The sequence below is a fragment of the Ostrea edulis genome, chromosome 2 (genome assembly GCF_947568905.1).
Source record: "Ostrea edulis chromosome 2, xbOstEdul1.1, whole genome shotgun sequence".
Classification (NCBI taxonomy): Eukaryota; Metazoa; Mollusca; class Bivalvia; order Ostreida; family Ostreidae; genus Ostrea; species Ostrea edulis.
The window spans coordinates 9,493,622-9,515,579 of NC_079165.1; the positions used below are offsets into that span (position 1 = coordinate 9,493,622).

Sequence of the window (21,958 nt, forward strand, 5' to 3'; positions counted from 1 at the left end):
TCATCCAACAACTAACGTCTTTATTGACCAGTTAAGGTAACCCAATAAAGGAATATGACCAAATATAGTTTTCTGTATTCTATTTGACAGTGTCGAGCTCACGTTCATCAAAATTTACACTGTGACGTCAGAAAGACCATCACGTTTACTCTTCTATCATACAATGAGCAATTTTCGGCAATAAACGTGAACTTATGAGGGTTCAGCACGCCTCGTCTCTTAACCTCGCCTATATGGCAGGCAACGTTGCAATTTTGCTTTTCCAATTATATTGTATGGTATTTCACATGTATTGTGCATTTTCCATTCGTATTGAATAATCTTTCATTTGTGTTGTATAATTATTCCATTGTATATATTAACTAAGGTTGATCGATCCTCATGTGACGTCATAGGTTTTTGCAAAAAAAAAAAAATTAATAAACTAAACTTTGTGCATGACAGAAATATATCTTTTAGAGGAAATTTATTCACTGAATAAAATAAAAAAAAAAATTGGTAAACTGTTGATACTGAAAAAAGTTTATATTTTTCATAGATAACCAATTATTTATAACTTTAAAAGATTTTGTCAAGGGCAATAACTCCTATGCTGGTATTTCTTTTACTGTATGTCTGTTATACACGATTCCCTAATATCCACAATTAATTTATACATATCTATGAATTAGAAGGTTTTTTAAACTGTTGACATCTAAAATGTGCCATTTCAATTTTTTTTTGTATCTATTTTAATTATTCTGTGTAACGAAAATGTGTGATTTTCTTATGTTAACGTTTTTATGTCTGACATCTTTAAAAATGTGGCAATATACACATTTTCTTTTGTTATTAATTAAATCTAACTATATTGAGTTAAAATTAATACAGTTTTTCAATTTCAACCATTAATATTGATAAGTCGCATGAGGATCGATCCACCTTAAATCATTATTAAACCGACATTGATTTGTAAATTGTTAAATGTTTCCTTTCGTAACAGAGTTCTCGGACTTTGTTTCAATCTTTTGGCGTTGGATTGTGATCTCACAATGTTATTAGAAGGGAAATGCGGGAGATGCACCGCAGATGTCAGACACATTTCTATTTCAGACATATCTTTAATAATATCTCACGCATCAGGCATGGTAAAAGTTATATAACGTTTGAACTACAATGTACATCAATATCATTATATCATTTTGTTCGATGATATTTTAGAAAATAAGTCATCAAAGAATGAATGGTGTTGTTAAAATAAAATATAGAAATATCACTATGCCCTCCATGTTTAATCATTTTCACACCTAGTCCGCACCAATATAAGCTCAGCAACATTGAATGTCAATAAATTTGTTTAACTGAGAGAATTGAAGAGTTGGTTTACAAAGGAATCAAGTGGGGTACGTGCGTGAGCGTGAATTGTAGAGGGGAAAAGATTGACAAGTATTTCCCTTTTATTATTAATCATTTGTTCATGAACAGTTTTGACATACATGTACATACAAAATATATAATTTGACAGATATTCTTACAAAAGTGAAGAATTAGAATGACAGAAATAACTAAACAATATTGTTAAGACGAAGTGAACAATTGAAATAACTAAACAATATTGTTAAGACGAAGTGACTAAAATGCCCGAGGCTAATATTTTCAATTTATTCTACAATTACATCTAAGGTGTTTGATATATTTCACAGAACGAATGCGATACAATTCCTACACCAAAACTATAATTCGTTACAAATATGCGTAGAGATGTCTCTCTAACATTATTTAATTGTATGTAGAAAACGGAGAAGACACCCAGATTATCCTTAAAATGTCAAAGACAAATGGATTTCACAATATTCATCATCGTGTCTGTATTTTCTTAAAGCTATCGACATGCCTTGGACTCTCAAATTATCGAGGTCGCACATGCGACTTAAAATGACATTCATGTGACATGGCATTTAAAACAAATTTTGTGTTTAATTTTACTTCTCGTTATCGCTGTAAGCAGGAGATAAAAAGTGAATACTTTCACAATGCTCTTCAAACACTATCTATATTATTAACAAAGACATTTAAGAATTAAATTTCAGAACGTATTCATTTTACCTAAATGAGGAAATGAAAAAAGGCGTGAAAGTATTGAAATGACTCTATTGGGTCTTTCAGGAACTTTTTTAAAAAGTTGTCAGTTACTTCTCATTGACATTGAACGTTTTCATCCCGTGGGGATCCAGGTTAGAATATGTCCTCAGTACCCCCTTGTTTTTCGTAAGAGGCGACTAAATGGATATAAATAGACCACAAACCCGAGGTATCGAGTAACAGCAGCTGTGGCACAATAAAGATCCTTCCCTGCTCAAAGGCCGTAAGTGCCAAACATAGACCTAAATTTCGCAGCCCCTCACCGGCAATGATGACGTCTCCACATGGGTGAAAGATTCTCGAGAAGTACGTTAAACCATAAACAATCACTCAATAGTTTTCATAAATACCTCAGAGAGGAACGAGAGATGATAATCTGTTTGACAAGTGATCTGACTCGGCTATACAAGATTCATACATGATTATAATAATATCAAAATCAACATTTTGCCTATTGATTGTTATTTCTGGCGTACTTCTAGTGCTATAAAAAAAACTAAACAATTGTATTGGCAACATAAAGCTCATACTGACATAAGAGAGAATGCCATTAGGAGTATCTGATCATTTAAGACAAAACAAATTACAACTTCTCATTTTATTTTCAGAAACCAGCAGATCATCTAAAGGACGTCTACAGGAGATGTTAGTTCAAATTATTATGCACCCCCCCCCCCCCCAACCCTTTATTCTAATTATGACCTGACTCAGTTTTGGAAATATTTCCTTGCTGTCAGTTTGTTCTAATGGAGACAAAAATGATTATTTTGAGAATTGTGAAAGGAATTAAGAGACATTTCACTAAGGCGCTGATTTACAAACTACAGTCCCCTAAGGAGGTCACTCTGACACCTTTAGCAAAGAGTCAAGTGGCTACACGGCCTGGTTTCATTTGAAGCTCTATTGTGACGTCATATTAGAATTCACCCAACAACTAACGTCTTTATTGACCCAGTTAAGGTAACCCAATAAAGGAATATGACCAAATATAGTTTTCTGTATTCTATTTGACAGTGTCGAGCTCACGTTCATCAAAATTTACACTGTGACGTCAGAAAGACCATCACGTTTACTCTTCTATCATACAATGAGCAATTTTCGGCAATAAACGTGAACTTATGAGGGTTCAGCACGCCTCGTCTCTTAACCTCGCCTATTTGGCAGGCAACGTTGCAATTTTGCTTTTCCAATTATATTGTATGGTATTTCACATGTATTGTGCATTTTTCATTCGTATTGAATAATCTTTCATTTGTATTGTATAATTATTCCTTTGTATATATTAAACCGACATTGATTTGTAAATAATTGTTAAATGTTTCCTTTCGTAACAGAGTTCTCGGTCTTTGTTTCAATCTTTTGGCGTTGGATTGTGATCTCACAATGCTATTAGAAGGGAAATGCGGGAGATGTACCGCAGATGTCATACACATTTCTATTTCAGACATATCTTTAATAATATCTCACGTATCAGGCATGGTAAAAGTTATATAACGTTTGAACTACAATGTACATCAATATCATTTTGTTCGATGCATATGTACAGATGTACTGTAAACGCCGCAAGATTTTCGCAAGAATCTAGTCGTCGTGATATTTTCCCCGTGAACCAATCCTTTAACGTTACCGCATATTTCCTAAGACAATGTCGGTTGCGAAAATGATTAGAATGAGCCAATGACCGGTAAACCAGCGAATAAAGTTTATGCGAATAAAAGTTGTTTTTCAGATTTCGGGGGAAAATATGAAATGACATATAAAGCAGTAACCCACTTACATGTCCATCTTTCTCTCATTTATAATCGATATTCCTGTTACGTTAGATATTTAAAAACGCAGCATGACTTTAAAGATGTTCATATAAAAAATCCGATACGTTTCATAGAAAAGTGAGGATAATCAACAGTGATCAATTTAAAATTCACATCGGGTGCCTAAATTTAGTAAGCATACCCTGTTGGCTGGTCACAGCCGTCGTGAGACCTATATCTTGATCAGGTAAACGGAGTAATCCGTAGTCAAAATCAGTGTGCAAAGAACAGTCTAACAATTGGTATGAAACACGTGATACAACATTAGACCTAATGATAGGTTGTATATAACGTAACGCGATTTATTTAAGCGTTAGATAGAAATATTTATTATTTTACGTGCATGTACTGATAATATATTCAGTAAGTAGATTGAATTTGTCTGAAAAGCGTCAGAAAATAAACGTTGAACGTTTTGTATTTGCATTGAATATAGATATGACGTTTTGAAGGTGACATTGTAGTATCCCCTGACCTCAGACATTTCCATGTTTTTGCCGCGAATGGCGACGTAACGGTATATAACAGCGTAGTACTCGCACTCTATCATCCGCTACATCTGCCTGCATGGTATGACATCCGCTACATCTGCCTGCATGGTATGACTATGCTGGTTTGTGTAATACAATATTCAGGAATAATGTGTGAAATTTGTCATATCGCAGACATAGCTTTAAAAGTAGACTACTTATTTCAGAGTATTATATAAACAGGATTTAACATGTTTTAATTACGGATCTTTCCAGTATTAGCTTAAAATTGAGGTCCCGCGTCGCGACAGGCGTTGCTACGTTAATAAACTTTCCCCGCTAAGGTCCTGAGCACTAAGCATATGTCTACATTTGTGGTGCTTCACCTACTGCGGGTGACATTTCAATATGAGTGATTTTTTCCCCGAAGAAACGATAAACAAACGAACAAAATTTAAAACCATGGAACTTTAATACATAAATTTAGATACTCAACATTGTAATAAAGAGATATCAATTTTAGGAAATATGTTATTTACGTCATCTGTCAGTCATATACTTTCTTATCTCTAGAACTCTTTTTACTTTTTAGGAAGAAGCAACAAATCTGTTTGCATATGATTAGGCTAGCTGCAATAATGTGTCCCTCTCTGATTTTTTTTTATCTATTTTTTTTTGTTTTAGGGAGAGGGCTACAACTCCTTAGGATCTCCGTAATGGTGCAAATGCGGGAGTGATTCACTCCCGCAACATTTGCGCTCATTCTAAACATTTCCTGACTTTCTTTTTTAAATAAAATGATATTCTATGTTTCTTAGTCAATATATAAATTTACAACCTGCAACTTAAGATTTGTGAGGCTCTATTCTACCGTTTTCAACAATTTCGATAAATTCTATTTTCTCGATTCATATTTGTGCGCCATGTTTGATGTACTGTTCAGTATAAACTTCCGATTGTCAAGTCATTAGCATATGCCATATAAGGTAGTATTTACATCAATGGACAAGTATGGAGGCGAAAGCTATTTCGTCGGTATTGAAAAGGTTTGAATTTAATATCAAGTTAAAAACCGAACAGCAGAGTGTAAATTCTTTCTGCAACAATATGATTTTCCTTTCTTTGTCGAAGTGGCTCGAGTAACTACATTTTCGCGCTGATTGTCAATGTTTAGGTTTTTCATTAGATCCACCTACGAGATCTCGCGATAACAAGCATGGCGGAGCAGACGAAGAATTTTGCATGCTGTACATTATATTTAATGAAAAACACCTTTATTAGACATGCCCGAGCACAAAGTTGGTACTCCTTTTGGTGTAAACAACATTTGGGACTAATACACAGAGTTTATTATCGGTTATTCATAAAATTATTTTGCACCATTACGGAGATCCTATGGAATTGTAGCCCTATCCCGAAAACGTCAGAATTAAAAAAAAATTGGATAGGGCTACATTATTGCAGCTAATGATTAGGCATATCCTTGAAATGTGCAATAAGGATATGGAATTTCGATTGAAGATCAGTGTTCCGAATAATGGCCAAGTAGAGTCAACGTCAACTGTCTTCTTGCCTTCGATTGACAGTATGGTCTTAGATGTTGCAATTAAGTTATATTTTCCAGATGATTGACAAAGTTAAATCTATTAAGGAAGGTGCATTTTTATCCTAAATAAGGCGTGTTCTGGAATTATGTAATTTATCAGAATTATTCCTATAAAAATGCATAACATCATACTTGTTTCAGATGCTGCAACTGATATATTATGGCAAAGGTAATGGTTTGCGGGGAGATTGAATTCCAAGTAGTTATTTTCTTTATGATAGAACTTGCACGCATATGTAACAATACCGATTACTCCGTCTACCTCATCAATGCTCACGGCGATTGTGATTGATCAACAGGAGATGCTTACTCCTCTTAGACACATAATTCAGTGCATCTCTTGCATGCCCATGGCTTCGTGTTTGTTCATCACTTAATTATGTGTCTTTTATGATATTATCTTATCTTAATCGTTATCTTTATTTACCAGGCGCTCTAAATTGTTCTGTGTTTTCTGAAGGAGTGACAAAGTCGCATATTGAGGAACACACTCAATTCCTTATAACTGCACAATTGATTAAGATGAAACTTGACATGAATTAAGAGTTTAAACATAACTTCAAGGAAACTAGTGCCAGGTGTTGTATTTGACTAAATGGTTTTCCGAAGAGTAACATTAAGTTTTTGCAGCAAAATGTAATTCCACGCAACTTTACATTCTACAATGAAAACATAGACAAAGGTGAGCCATGTACTGTTACGAAATAGGTTTCACACAAACTCTCATTACGTTTATAGGGATTGACCAGCACCTACATATTAATGACTGTCTAGTTATACTTGTACATGCGATAAACGTTTTTCTTCTTCAAAGGATGCCCTCTGTTGTTGTTTGATTTGGAAATCCATTGAGGACGTAATGAGAAGGCGGTGGGTTATGAAATACCCAGCGCCGTATTCTGTCCATCATGCCGTCACTAAATGCGAGGTAGATCCAGGGATTCGTACAGCTGTTTAAACTTGCAAGCAGTAAGATGATAACAAAGGCCTGACCTGAAAAACAAATTACAAAGAATTAAATCATTCATTAATTGCCCTTTGTATAACGTCTTAGCGGATGAGACCTCAAAAACCGAGGTCCCGTTTCACAGTAGGTGTGGCACGATAAAGATCCCTCCCTGCTCAATGGCCATAAGCGCCGATTTAAAGCCCTTCACCGGTATTGGTGACGTCTCCATATGAGTGAAAAATGCTCGAGAGGGACGTTAAACAAGACAATCAATCATACAATATATCTCGAGGTAGGTTACCGACAAATAAATTAATGTTGTTGGGCTCTCAATAGCCTCGTCTAAACATTTCGAAGATTCTATGGTCATTATAGCGATATGATTTACTAATACACCTGTGATTACTTAGAATGCTGTCTCACGTGTTTCATACCAAATGTTAAACCGTTCTTTATATACCAATTTTGACTACGGATTACTCCGTTTACTTGATCAAAAAGATATAAGGGCTCACGGCGGGTGTGACCAGTCAGCAGGGGATACTTGCTCTTCTAAGCACCTGACCCCACCTGTAGGGTGTCCAGAAGTTCGCGTTTGCGCTACTCTTAAATTTGTATTCTTTATAGGAAGTTTGAGATTAATCACTGATTGTTATCTTCCTTTTTCCATTCTTTAGAAATTACCGATTGCATCCCTTTAACCGCTGTAAAAGCTGTTAACAATCTGTTATATTAAAGAAACGATAATATTGACACCTACAATTCAAAACTAATGATTATTGCATACTCAAACCTTAACACGTGCCTTTAGTCAACACGTTCTCAGATAAACCTATCACTGAGTAACACGTGACCTAGTGTTGCTAACCTACCAATCAATCCCAGAAAAGTCAATCAATCACGTGTTAATAGAAACACTAGATGAAGTTATTAGAGAGTCTCAATACAATAACTAAGTGTTTTTGCACAATAATAAACTCATCCCTGACACATTACTTATGATACCACCAAACTAAAATTAGGATAGTGCTATCAATGCTGGTTTTCGAGGTGGATAAGTTCAAATTTACCGAAGTAGAAAATATCGGGGTTGCATCTTAACATTGTGAAAGGTCATCAAAAGATAATTATTAATGATTGATATCACAAGTGTAGCACGACTAACCAGCGGACTATATATTATATAGGCCAGAGATTTATTGGCACTCTTCTGAAACATGCCAAATGCTACATCTAACGTTAATGCGATTGAAGTCTTGCACCATTATAGTAAAATTCATCATTGTAGAATTTACAGTGACCAGGAACTCAGGCTGCTTAAATCTAAATGCAGTCGAACCGCTAGAAAGTACCAATGTAATGAGGTGTCGAAACACTAGAAATTACCAATGTAATGAGATGTCAAAACACTAGAAAGTACTAATATAATAAATTGTAGACACACTAGAAAGTACCAATGCAATAAGATGTCGAGGCACTAGAAAGTACCAATGTAATGAGATGCCGTTGCATGTTCTTTAGAAGCACCCTATATCTCCATCAAAAGCATTGTTTTACTGTACTTTACCCTTAATAACTACATGTATATTTACTAATTACTACATGTATATTTACTAATTACTACATGTATATTTACTAGAGACTATATAACGGAAACCGTTTCCTTTTTTTTTTTTGATGGCATCTAATGTTTAGTCATGTGGTGTATATGAATTACACTATCAAATGTCTAAGCTGCATTGCTTTCATTTTCATTCATGTATAACATTATAGCTCATTCTAACATTTCGCGACATCTATGTTACTTTGACTGAATACAGTTTATCAAAAGTTTTTACAGATCAAAATCTTGACAAACAACGTGCCCAAATACGCGCAATATCAGCGCTTAAATTGAAATATGATCTATTATTAAATGTCTGTCGATGTTTTAGTTCTTTCTGCGTTAGTTTGTGATAGGATTACAAATAAGCTACAACGTGTAATTAGTCAATTTTTGCAACAGATGGGTTTGCTGATTAAATTTTGTGAGCAATCTGTGAATGAGAAGATTATTTGCAAACAAGGAGATATTGGGGTAAAGTTTTCTTTAGATTTTGTTTGTTTGCTTATTTTGCTGAATATGCCTTTTATTGAATATAAAATTTTGCATTTGTTTCTTCAACAATAAAAATGAAATAGATAGAAATAACAGGCTCATGGATCTTAACAATCACCTGAATATCAAACCTTAAAAAATTCGATTCGCTTGTTTTTTGTCCCATTCGAGATTTTTACACTAATGTAGAGTACATAATCAGCTGTAGGTGAATTGCCACATTCGACCTATTCATGTACTCAGGAAAAGGCAATGAGAGTCTATGCACAAGGCAATGAGAGACTATGTACTCAAGACAAGGCAATGAGAGTCTATGTACTCAGAACAAGGCAATGAGAGTCTATGTACTCAGAACAAGGCAATGAGAGTCTATGTACTCAAGACAAGGCAATGAGAGACTATGTACTCAAGACAAGGCATTGAGAGACTATGTACTCAAGACAAGGCAATGAGAGTCTATGTATTCAGGACAAGGCAATGAGAGTCTATGTACTCAAGACAAGGCAACGAGAGTTCATTTATTCAGGACAAGGCAATGAGGAGGTCTTTCTCACTACTACAACTACCATTTATTATGGATACAGCTAGATATAAATTTCAGTGCGAGTGAAAAATTCTCAAGAGACGTAAATCAAACAAATCTGAGTTCTACAGTGGAGGATGGATGGGTAGGGAGTACAATAGGAAGACACAGTGGAGGATGGATGGGTAGGGAGTACAATAGGAAGACACAGTGGAGGATGGATGGGTAGGGAGTACAATAGGAAGACACAGTGGAGGATGGATGGGTAGGGAGTACAATAGGAAGACACAGTGGAGGATGGATGGGTAGGGAGTACAATAGGAAGACACAGTGGAGGATGGATGGGTAGGGAGTACAATAGGAAGACACACATGGTGATTCCTATATCTCATACACACCTTGTTAGCAGGACTTATCACGTGATTTGTTTGCTATATGTTCTGAGTAATAGAGAGGATTAGTCTAGTCAATCTAACAAATTACCTCAAAGTAATTGCATCAGAAACAATCTCGACGGAATTGAATAAACAAAAAGCGTGATTAACAACGTATAAAAATTCGGGAAATGGGAGATGGGGAACTAAACTTGGACTTGATTGTTTTAGTAAAACATAAAACGGTGAAGATAACGAACTGTAATCAATCTCGCAACTCCCGTAAAGAATGTTGAAATGAAACATGTTTGGTTTCTGCTAGCTATTGAAACTCAAAATCTGATAATATTCATGTTTGTTTCATTTGCATACCATCATGATGGTACGTCAACAATTTATAAATCAATTTAGGACCTTTAATGCAAATTGCCTTCATTGGCATTGGCGGATTTAGGGTTTCAATTTAGAGGGGGGTCGGAGAGACTTGAGGTCTGTTGGACGCTTTCAGGTCCCCATTTCGCCCTGATAGGCTCCACAGGGGACAAATTCCCCCAGGAACGTCCTGTGTCTAACTGTATTATAATAATGAAACTCTAGCATCTTTTTTCATAGACAGATTTCGGTGAAGTTCGTATTTTGTGTTTGTGTTCTCTAAACTTCCTCGATATACATGATATAGCATTTGTAAGTTTAAGATCTTTCGAGGCGGATCTGCTGATTTTAAAATGAAAATATAAAGGATTTATTTTAAGTTTTGTTCCAATATCAACCGGAATATCTGATATTTTAGCAGCCGATTAGATTCTTCGCATCAAACTTATCTTGTATTTTACAGTTGTAGACTATGTGTATCTGATGTACCCAAGCTATCTAGAAAATAGAAGTCTGAGTTAAAATCAAATTAAGTGCACTACATGTATACTTCTATGTCGTGATTGGTGGCGGTTTTAACCTCTCGTTGGCACCTGATGGGTGGTTAATGGCACACAAATAGACGTTTTTGTGTATGTATCGGCTTTACTTTAATATTTTCCCGATATATGGGACCCGAAATTAATCAATTTCACAAGATCATCGTTGTGAACAATTTATGATATCAATGTATTTTCGATACATTCGCACAGAAGTATGTGCTTCAACGCATACAATCCAGTGGGGATCCGGGTTAGAATAGGTCCTCAGTACCCCTTGCTTGTCGTAGAAGGCGACTAAATGGGGCGGTCCTTCGGATGAGACCGCAAAAACCGAGATACCGTGTCACAGCTGGTGTGGCACGATAAAGATCTCTCCCTGCTCAAAGACCATAAGCGCCGAGCATAGGCTTAAATTTTGCAGCCCTTCACCGGCAGTGGTGACGTCTCCATATGGGTGAAATATTTTCGATAGGGACGTTAAACAATATTCAATCACTCAACGCATACAATATCGACGACTAAACATTTTAAAAGCTTCTTGAAATTATCTGAAATGATATGTTTTGTTGCTCTAGCTCTTAAAGATACAATTATGATGAACATAAGTATATTCCAAAAATCCCGTTAGACTAGGTCCTCAGTACCCCTTGCTTGTCGTAAGAGGCGACTAAATGGGGCGGTCTTTCGGATGAGACCTCAAATACCGAGGCCCCGTGTCAGAGTAGGTGTGGCACGATATAAATCCCCCCTTGCTCAAAGGCCGTAAGCGCCGAGCATAACCCTAAATTAAGCAGCCCTTCACCGGCAATGGTGACGTCTTCATGAGTGAAATTTTTTTGAGGGACGTTAAACAATATACAATCAACAATCATGCCAAAACCGAATCGTTTGAAAATGATGTGTGGTCAATAATATTGCACGTACATTTTTGCAATCGTAAATCTTATGGGGGGGGGGGGGGGGGGGTGTATCTTTCCACAGTGCTTTGAAAATGGGATCCTCTCATTTTAATCAAGGCATCATTTAAAATTCTGTTAAAGATAAAATGCGTTAATAATATCTTGGAAGAAAAATATTGTTCTGTATTTCGACAAAATAAATCCCTAACAAAGAACGATTGCACTTGAATTATTGATGTTGCTCTCCGGTAAATTACGAATTGTTTTTACTTAATCTGACCCTCTCCCTACTATCGTACTATGATAGTATTCACTTGTCAGAACCTTGTGTACACTGTACTTATCGATATTTATCACGAATTGTCAGATTTCTGTGTTGACAAGTGGGTGGCAATAATACGACTTTCCGAAAGTTGGATACCGAGGCAATAATTAAAGATCTATCTAATTTCTCTGTTACATGTAAGAAAGTGGCAGTATAAGATCTATTTTCTGTGTGACATGTAAGAGGGTGGCAGTATAAGATTTATCTAATTTCTATGTTACATGTAAGAAGGTGGCAGAAATAGGCAACCATGAAAAAGGACCCAATACATCGTACACAACCTCCTTTATCTGGCCCGATTTTAGAATTATAATCGTAACTAGCAAATCCTAAATCTTTGTAAAACGGTCATACATAGTTATGTCTTACGACTAATTCTAGGATTTACTTTTTGTAAAACAGGCCCTGGTCGTTATTTGAATGCCTACTGATGCTGATTTACATGATATTCAATATAATGATAGTCTTCAATCATAATAACCTTGCCGTTTTTGAAAGATAATTTTCATTTTCAAAAACAAGTATCGATACCATGTGTTCATGTTGTATAGTTTCTTTATGGTACCAATAGCATGGCAAACATGGGTTTGAAAATATGCCAGTGACTCAAGCCTAACTGAAATTGCATTTTACTTGTTTCCTACGATACCCATCGGCAAATCAAGCGGTAAAAGCCCGTATTTCACGCCGGGCTTTCTCAAAATGAAGCCACGAAAGGCTGATCTTACAATAATCAGAAGGAAAATGATATCCAGAATTTCACCGTTAATTTCTTGAAAAATTCTTAGTCCTGTAACTCACAGTCATCGACTGAAGAAACTATTTGCAACAGGCGGCAGAAAGAAATACTCTTTTGATAAAACCATTTCAAAGGAAAAATGAAATTTCTATCATATCAATTCTTATAATATCCTTTTGAAAGTTTTTTAATACCGTCAGAAATTTGCAAATCTCAACAGTAAAATGAATTCCTAAAGGAAAATAATTTCTAATAGGAGAGACAAAATTCCCGTAGGATTTTAATGAAATATCAAAGGCAATGTAAGTTTTCCAGTATATGATTTATAAAAATGCTTCTAGGGCAATAATAATTTTTGTATGAAAATTAGACAAGAAAATCAATAAAGCCTACACATGTTGATCTACTCAATGGGAGCTTTTATTTTTCTGAATGCAAGGGGTTGGTACATGTACATGTAGGCGCCGATTTGTCATATAACAGTGTAACGTTAGAAACGGTACAGTTATGTTACGTAACGAAGTTTGGATATTTACAATATATTCACATTCCCCGATGTTTTCCTTCCTATGACAAAGTCATATAAAGTACTACAATCCAACAACACTCAACATCCAAAGTGCCGGGTCTAATAGTAGATACGAGGTCAAATAAATAAGGATATAAAAAGCACTAAATACTCGATTTAGCTGTGACATAATAAAACCTTAAGGTGGGTATATCTTAATGTTTATTTGCATTATCATGTGTTCAAACTAAGTAAGAAACTGTATAAATTCCATTTAGTATAGTTTACTTTAATCAATAACCAAAGAAAATTGAATATATAAGTTGTCACCTTTAAAATATCTCAAACATAAACCGAATATTATGTCAACATCAGAAAATCCCACATTTACGTTGAAAAATAATAAAAAGTACATAAAAGCTGGTTAAAATAACTTTTAATGTTAACAGTTTAAAAAATAGCTACGTTATAAATTAATTGTGGGTACTAACGATTGTACTAAACTCTATGGCGAAAGAAGGTTTGATGTTTTTATTTAAATGATATTCTATTAACTAATAAGTGAATGGGATTGGGCAGCAGGCATAGCCTATTTCAGCCCTCTCCCTACATCAAGGTCACAATGAATCAAGCACACGTACATATAATATATGAATAAGTTAAGATGTATAGAAAAAAGAGATACAAATATATACATGTATGTACTAATGAAAATAACCATGAAAAAATAGAAGAAAAAATAGTAGAAGTAGAAAATAATAATAAAAGAACAAGACAAAAACACGCAAAAAGAACGTAAGTGAATTACAGTAGATTATTTCACATTTCTAAAAATGAAAAATAATTAAACAAAACGTTTGATGTTTCTTCATCAACTTTATGGAACTGCCTCCCGTTGGATCTTCGTGTCGAAGATTCCTTAGCTGTTTTTAAAAATAATCTTAAAACGTATCTTTTTAAAGTGGCATTCAATCTGTAATTCGGTATTCAAGTATACATTTATTTTAATAGAATCCTCAGTTTTAATATTATTTTATGCCTTTTTAATGTATTTATTGCTTTTTGTTTTTAATTAGTTAGTGTCAAAACTCATATAAGGAATACACAATTAAGAGTTAAACAAACAGGGGCCCTTGGACATAAAGAGGTGAGATCAGGTGCCTAGGAGGAGTAAGCATTCCCTGTCAACCGATCACACCCGCCGTGAGGTCTACATTTTGATCAGGTAAACGGAATGATTCGTAGTCAAAATCAGTATGCGCAGAACAATGGGTGTGAAGCACGTCAGACAGCTCTTTTAAAATACTTTTTAATTTAACAACTGCATGTTACATGTATCAATATTTCATATCAGACACGTCAGTAGTGATGTAAAATGTAATTTAATCGTTTTAGGACTTTATCACGAACCAACTGCACTTTACATAGCAATGATATTTATTTTTTTTTTAAATTGAAATATGTATCTTGTATAATGCAAGGTGAAGATAACGAACAGTGATCAATCTCATAACTCCTACAAGCAATACAAAATAGATAGCGTGACTTTCAAATATCTCTCGTTGGTGGAAATTTTCAATCATTTAGAATCACTACATCATTGTCAATCCAATATAAGTATGTCGCCATCATTGCAGGGCGAATTTATCTAATTTAATCAACAGAATGTCCCACTGATTGTAGGGCCCAGACGTTACTTTTGATACTCTGTTGATATGAAAAGCTTTACTACTCGTAACTTGGAACTGATTATAAACATGATCAAACAAATATTGTATTCTCCGATAAAATTCAAACTTGTTATATAAGCTGAGGATATGTTGCATTTGAGAGAGAGAGAGAGAGAGAGAGAGAGAGAGAGAATTTCCTAATATATTTATCATTTTACGAATAAAACTCCATCATTATCAATACTATCTGGCAATATCCTCTGGAAAGTTTGTTGGTTTTTTTTTTTTATCAAAGATTATGAAAATAAAACCATGAATATTTGTTTTAAAAAGAAAAACACCTTAAACTGTTCAGGTTATACATACTTGTGTACGGTGCCGAGGGATCATAAGCGGCCCACATTTGGAACAAGGAGAAAGGGGTCCAGCATAGGAAGTAACAAAACACCACCGCTAACGTTAATCGCACAGTCTTTATTTTGGCGCGAGAAAAACCATTCCTCCGACAATTGTCCACTTTTATATTTAACTTAACAGTGGCTTGCATGTCTCGTCCGTGAATACTGTAACGACAAGTAGAATTACGAGACGTTTTTCTGTTTGAGATAAGCTGATTTCTACCGCTCCGTTTAATTACAACATAGCAAATCCGGCCATAACACAATGCTAATATAGTAATAGGTAAAAAATACACGGTGACGGTAAAGAATGTGATGTAAAGCTGAAGTGTCCAGTCCGGGTCAAACGTGGCCCAGCAATCGTACTGCCCATCTTTCCTCAATCTGTATGAAAATATAAAGAGTTGTGGTAATGGCAAAATGAGAGATAAAATCCAGGCACAGAGTACCATCAGATGAACTCTTCCGGAATGGATCTTATGACTCAAAAGAGGATGACAAATTGCAATGTACCTGTCCACGGCCGACATCAACATTATGTACGACGATGCATATATGACGACAATTTGTAAGTATTTCACAAGGCGACATAGGAAATCGTTTCCTATGAAGACATATGTAATATCCCATATGAGCTGAGGTAGAACATTACAGAAGGCAACAAAGAGATCTGCGAGACTCAGGTGCATCATGAATAAATACATCCGGGTTCTTTTTCTTGGCAGTAAAACTGCCAAAACTGTCGCATTCCCAAACACAGCTAGCACAAAAATCACCGCTTGAACAGAAATTTCGGCTTGTGCCAAAGTTTCATCTCTTTTAAGATCAAGCGAATTGTTTGTTGTCTCTGATCTTGTAAATTGTAATGTGACCAGACATTTAGAACTAAAATTGTTTCCAAGAGATGTATTTATTTTGAGAGGGTCGTCCCCCATTTTGGTTAAAATGATCAAATTTGCGAAATGGAAATGTTTTGCAAATTGAGTCACTCACAGCTGAGTACAAAGACCTTTCACAAAGATTATCCGGTCAACATATAATCCAATCTGTCAAATTCTTCTTCAATCACACTGGATAAAACCAAATTAGATCTTCCCTTACGCAGTTTGTTCTGTGGCTATATATGATTGCTCTCGCGACTTAGGAATGGTATCAAGTGCTATCGCTCTCAGCAGTGCTCTCCGCCGAAGGTCTGGTTATTGAATGGATCCGGTGGACTTTCGATTACCTTATATACTGTAAAATATCCCTGTAAATAACGATTTACTCCAACTAACATATTTCTCACAGCAAAAATACAACCTACGTACTTTATATTGCTAAAGGATTCAAAACAAGAGAAAACAATATTTTCTGCTATTGAGCAATCGATTGAAATCGATGTTAAATCTTATTATCCTTATCATCTATTATTATCTATCATCTATTATTATCTATCATCTATTATTATCTATCATCTATCATTATCTATCATCTATCATTATCTATCATCAATTATTATCTATCATCTATCATTATCTATCATCTATTATTATCTATCATTATATAACTGTATCCCCTATTGCGCAAGTTTTTATTATTTCAAGATAATATGAATTTACTTAAATACACGTCACTTTTAAACAGGGAAACGAAAGGGGAAAATGGCAGATACCGATGTCAAACATACTCAATTTTCATTCTGATCAGCTGATATTTCATAAACACTAGGAAAAGAAATACTGAATTATCTATATCAAAAGAAGCGGTATTTAAGTTACCAACTCATACAGTAAAATAGGGTTTTGACGTTACTGGTTGACGAGTTTTTAAAAAAAAAAAAAAGACCTTCCGAATGCAAGAATTTATGCTATATTTTAGTCTTTAACTCTGTGTTATGTAAATAAAGACTCGAGTCTTTTTATGTTTACAAACAAACCAGGGAAACGTTCATTTTGTAATTTGAAGCATCTTCATTTTGCAAAGTCACAAATTTAACTTCTTTTAGATGACACATTTACCTAAAGAATTTTTGAAATGTGATAGATACACTAAACAGGGATCGATATCCATTTCTCTGAAAACTTAAACAATAACATACCACAATCTTTGTTTACAAATAATAAACTCTCTAAAATGACGAGCTATTAACGGATACCGACGAGTGATTTACGAATGCTTGCGATTGACTACGAGTCAGAGATCCGTAAGGACTCGTAAGAAAAATCCGTGAGTGTGAAGGTGGTATTAGACAGTAGATTTTGATAAACAAAATTTTAGAGAAAATCGTAAATTCGTCCCTTTAAATTCTTAGTACAAGCACTTACTCATGTTGTCTCTATAAAGTTCCTCAGTATATGTTTTGTTTGTTTTACGTTCAAGAATTTTTCACTTTGTATTACAACTGTAGGTGAAAATTTAGACAGGGGCTTAGGACCGAAGCAGTGAGAGTGCTCTGTTGTGCTGCGCCTGCTCAGAACACCAAACTGTATACGCCCGCCAAAGACGGGGGCGTATTTTGGTATAGCGTCGTCCATCTGTCCGGATCTTATAGACAAAATGAACCGTATGCTTCAGGATTACAACTTGGTACATTTGATTACCATGGTTATTGTTTTTCAAGGTCAATATCGTAGTATCAGTTCATAGGAAAACCTAGGCACGATACAGACCGAACTACATGCATAGGGCTAGGACCGTTAATGGGGGCCGTCTGGGAAACTCAAACGCTCACAACCATATTTCAATTACTACAGTAGTTAATGGCCGTAAAATGGCTGAAATATTGCCAAAACGGCGTAAAACCTAAAAAAGTAATAAAATAAGCATAATCAACTACAGATTTCGTCCTGTATGAAAGTTTGTGAGCCATTTTATGCCTCGATGAAACTAGCAAATGACACAAAGATGCATCTAAAATGATCGTATATATATTCTGGATGAAATACACATAAATAATAATTCATAGCATTAGGAACATGATACAACCTCGAGGATATGTACTTGAAAACCAACACTAATTACATAAGAATTGTCACATTAGATTATGCAAGGGCCATACACTATTTGAATCTCTTTTATATAATCGCAGCATATTTAAAGTCCATTGCATCACACAACAGGATACCTGAACAGTCTCGAGCAGTCTCGTGATAGTCTCCACTCCTTTCGGAATAGAAAAATTACATCAATGTTTGTGATGTAAGTCAACTTTGGAGTCTCAAAAATTCCAAATAACTTTAACCCCGTATAGATCCAGGTTAGAATAGGTCCTCAGTACCTCTTGCTTGTCGTAAGAAGGTGGTCCTTCGGATGGAACCGCAACAACCGAGGCATCGTGTCACAGCAGGTGTGGCATGATGATGTTAGGCCTAAACTTTGTAGCCCTTCACCGGAAATATATATATATATATATATATATATATATATATATATATATATATATATATATATATATATTGATTGATTGATTGATTGATTGAATGAATATTGTTTAACGTCCCTCTCGAGAATATTTCACTCATATGGAGACGTCACCATTGCCGGTGAAGAGCTACAAAATTTCGGCCTATGCTCGGGACCTATTCTAACCCGGATCCCACGGGATTATAGATAAGATAGACTTGTCTAGATTGTCGGGGTTTAGAGCGCTGGTTGCATGCTGCTAGGAAATTTGGTTCCAAAGGTCGTGAGTTCAACCCCGGGTAGGGGCGGAAGTGTGTATCCAAATGAAGTGAAATTTTATATATGAATGCTTGTTTGGTTCTTCGTTACTAATGTGTTCTATATCTAATAAAGAGGAACAGGAAGTGTAATAACCTTTTCCTCTGTCAGGAACGTTGTGAATGGGTGGCACGTCTTTTAGTATGCTTTGTTGTTAAGTACACGCTCATCATTAATTTGTATATTGATTTTATCAGTCATTTGTAAGTCCATGTCTGGGGTTACTGTTTGTTCCACTTTTAATCCTGTATTCTTCACAGAATTCACAGATCTACAAAATGTACAACAAAAAAGATACCCGACATATGAGTCATCCTTCTATTTTCATTGTCACGATCTCCCTGCAATTGTAGCGCCCTCACCAGGGTGTATAGAATCTTATTACCGGTTATAGAAAGCCATGGTGGGAAAGTATTGTTGTACCGTGAATGGCCACAATTACCAGGGAAGGAGACAAGTTCGGTAGAAAGTACAATTATATAAGCTACTTCAGCTTTCCAAAATGGAGTAACCTTAACTCAAAACTTTGGAGGTCAAAACTGATTGCAGCAGTGAAAATGAGTTGATCACTTATGCAGATACTTTATGTATTCCGTCCATTTTGATAAGAGCTGTCTGCTATTTCATGGTATATAGTACACGAAACTTGCTTCGAATTTTGATAGAATTACATCGGTGATGAATCAAACAATGCTGTTCTCGTTCATATTGTAGTATCTGGGGAGTCGTCCCCAGTACGACCTGTTTGGCAGACAGCTTCCGGAGCCCGGATGACAGTTCCCGCCAAGAGGCATCCTTATACGAACGCTCGACAGAGATAGACGTATAGCACAGAATACACAGAACAGCTAAGAAGAGTTCTTTCAGCGTAATGCATAGGTAAGTCTGTGGGATACTCACGGGATTACTGGGTCACACTAACACCCTAATTACTTTATTGGCGCCCAACTCGAGGCCACAGGCTTATCGGTGATTTGACAGTTTGTTGTTTTTTCACACCACGCTGGTCAGCCGCCATATTGGCGGGAAGTCTCAGTTTGACTTGGAATTTTTTTTTCACTTTGAATTAAATTAAGATTTTTGTGATTATTTTAGGATTTAATATTTAATTACAGAATCAATTTAGATTATTGACATTTGCATTTTTGTATATTTGTGCATTGTTGTGTATTATGGATACATCTTTTGATGAAGCGCTGTCTGGATTGGGCTTACGAGCCCACCCAGACACCCCCGCGTTCACGCGTCGTGGCCCTACGCTGTCGCAGTTAGCTTCAGGTAGAGTTGATAACCCATGGGGTTATGGGGGGGCTTATGACGGTATGTCAGGCCCCGGGTTAGAGCCATATTCCCAAGGTGGATCCTTGGTTGGCGGCGATCCCTTTGTCACGCCGTCCTTGCCTTCCTGTTTGAGGGAGGGGGGTGGTAGGTTGAGGGGTGCCCCAGGAGGGGGAGTGAGGTTCTCGGACACTCTACTTGGTTCTAGGGAGGGGGACAGCCCAGAATGGGGTATACGGCGTAGGTGGAACTCAGCAGAGAATCTAATTGGCCTAGATTCACCCAGAAAAGGTTCTGGACTCGACACTTCGTGGTCTAGGGATAGGAATAGGTGGGAGGAGGATTTCTTGTCCCCCATGGGGGGGGGGGGTCAGTTATTCCTAACGTCTCGGCAAGGCCCACACCGGGTAGGGGGGATGGTTTCGACTATGGATTTAGTTCAGGGACTTTCCCGGAACATCATACCCCCTCCCTGCATCCCTATGCTCCAGGGTCACGGAGGTTTTCGGCCCCACTCCCTCGCTCGTGGGCCGATGATCAGGCAGTAGGCCAGCTTAGTCAGAGTTTACCCCTGGGGGGCTTAGGTTCACGCTCACAGCGTCCCACTCCCAGACAGGATCCCCCAGTCGCCCCTTTTTCGGAGCCAGGGATTTCCTATGGGAATTATCACCCCCCACAGGCCAGCCAAAGCTATGACCTACTCACAGGGTCCCCACCCCCACATGCCCATCCTTCACATGTGCAAGACCCTTGGGCTGGGGGGAATACTCCCCATCCCCAGCATTCGGTACCCCCTAGGCTTGGCGGTTACGCTAGCACACCTATGCCCTACCCTACCATGATGACTCCACCCTATCAACAGGGACCCTCCGCTTATCCTGGCACCACGGCCTGTGGGTTAGGGGACGAGGGGGGTAGAGTAGCTCACGTACGGCCCCAGTTAGGTGTTCCCGACACACATACCCCTTTCCTTGGACCGTTGGCCCAGGGGCCCGCTCCGGTGCCCCACCTCCCCACGCCCGCCCCTCAGTACCCTAGGTCTGGGGGATACGCGACGGGCACTGGAAGACACGCGCCTAAGTACAAGGATTTGCGGTACGACGGGAAAAGTAGCTGGAAGTCCTTCCTGCACAAATTCGCTCGCTTGGCCCGTAGCCAACAGTGGACCGAGCCTGAACAGCATGACCAATTCTGCTTCTCCCTGGAAGGGACCGCCAGTGATTACTACACCCTGTTGCTGGACACTGATCGCAACCTCTCATTGACCGACATCCTGAGGAGATTTGAGAAACGTTTTGGATCCTCAGCGCCAGACCTGTCACACCAGCTGAACTTCCAGTCAGCGTCCCAGAATGCAGGCGAGTCTTTGAGACATTGGGCAGATAGGGTGCTTACCCTGGCCACACAAGCCTTCCCATCCGTGCCAGATGTTTATACTCACGCCATTCCGCGGCTGTGTTATGGCGCCGAGGACCGGGACGCAGGACTCTATGCCCTGGATGGCCAGCCCAAGACGGTTGAGGAAGCTGTTGATCGGATGCAGTATTACCAGCATTCGAGGCAGACTAAGTCG

General features: G+C 37.1%; 1 protein-coding gene across 1 annotated transcript; it reads right to left on the reverse strand.

Moving 5' to 3' along the window:
• Positions 1 to 6,541: 6,541 nt before the first annotated feature.
• LOC125678699 (cephalotocin receptor 1-like) lies at positions 6,542 to 16,340 on the reverse strand. Its single transcript, XM_048917344.1, has 2 exons — positions 15,374 to 16,340; positions 6,542 to 7,001 (listed from the first exon to the last, which is right to left on the reverse strand). The coding sequence occupies exons 1-2, from the start codon at positions 16,338 to 16,340 to the stop codon at positions 6,817 to 6,819; spliced, it is 1,152 nt and encodes a 383-aa protein (XP_048773301.1). The 3' UTR covers positions 6,542 to 6,816.
• Between the last annotated feature and the right edge of the window lie 5,618 nt (positions 16,341 to 21,958).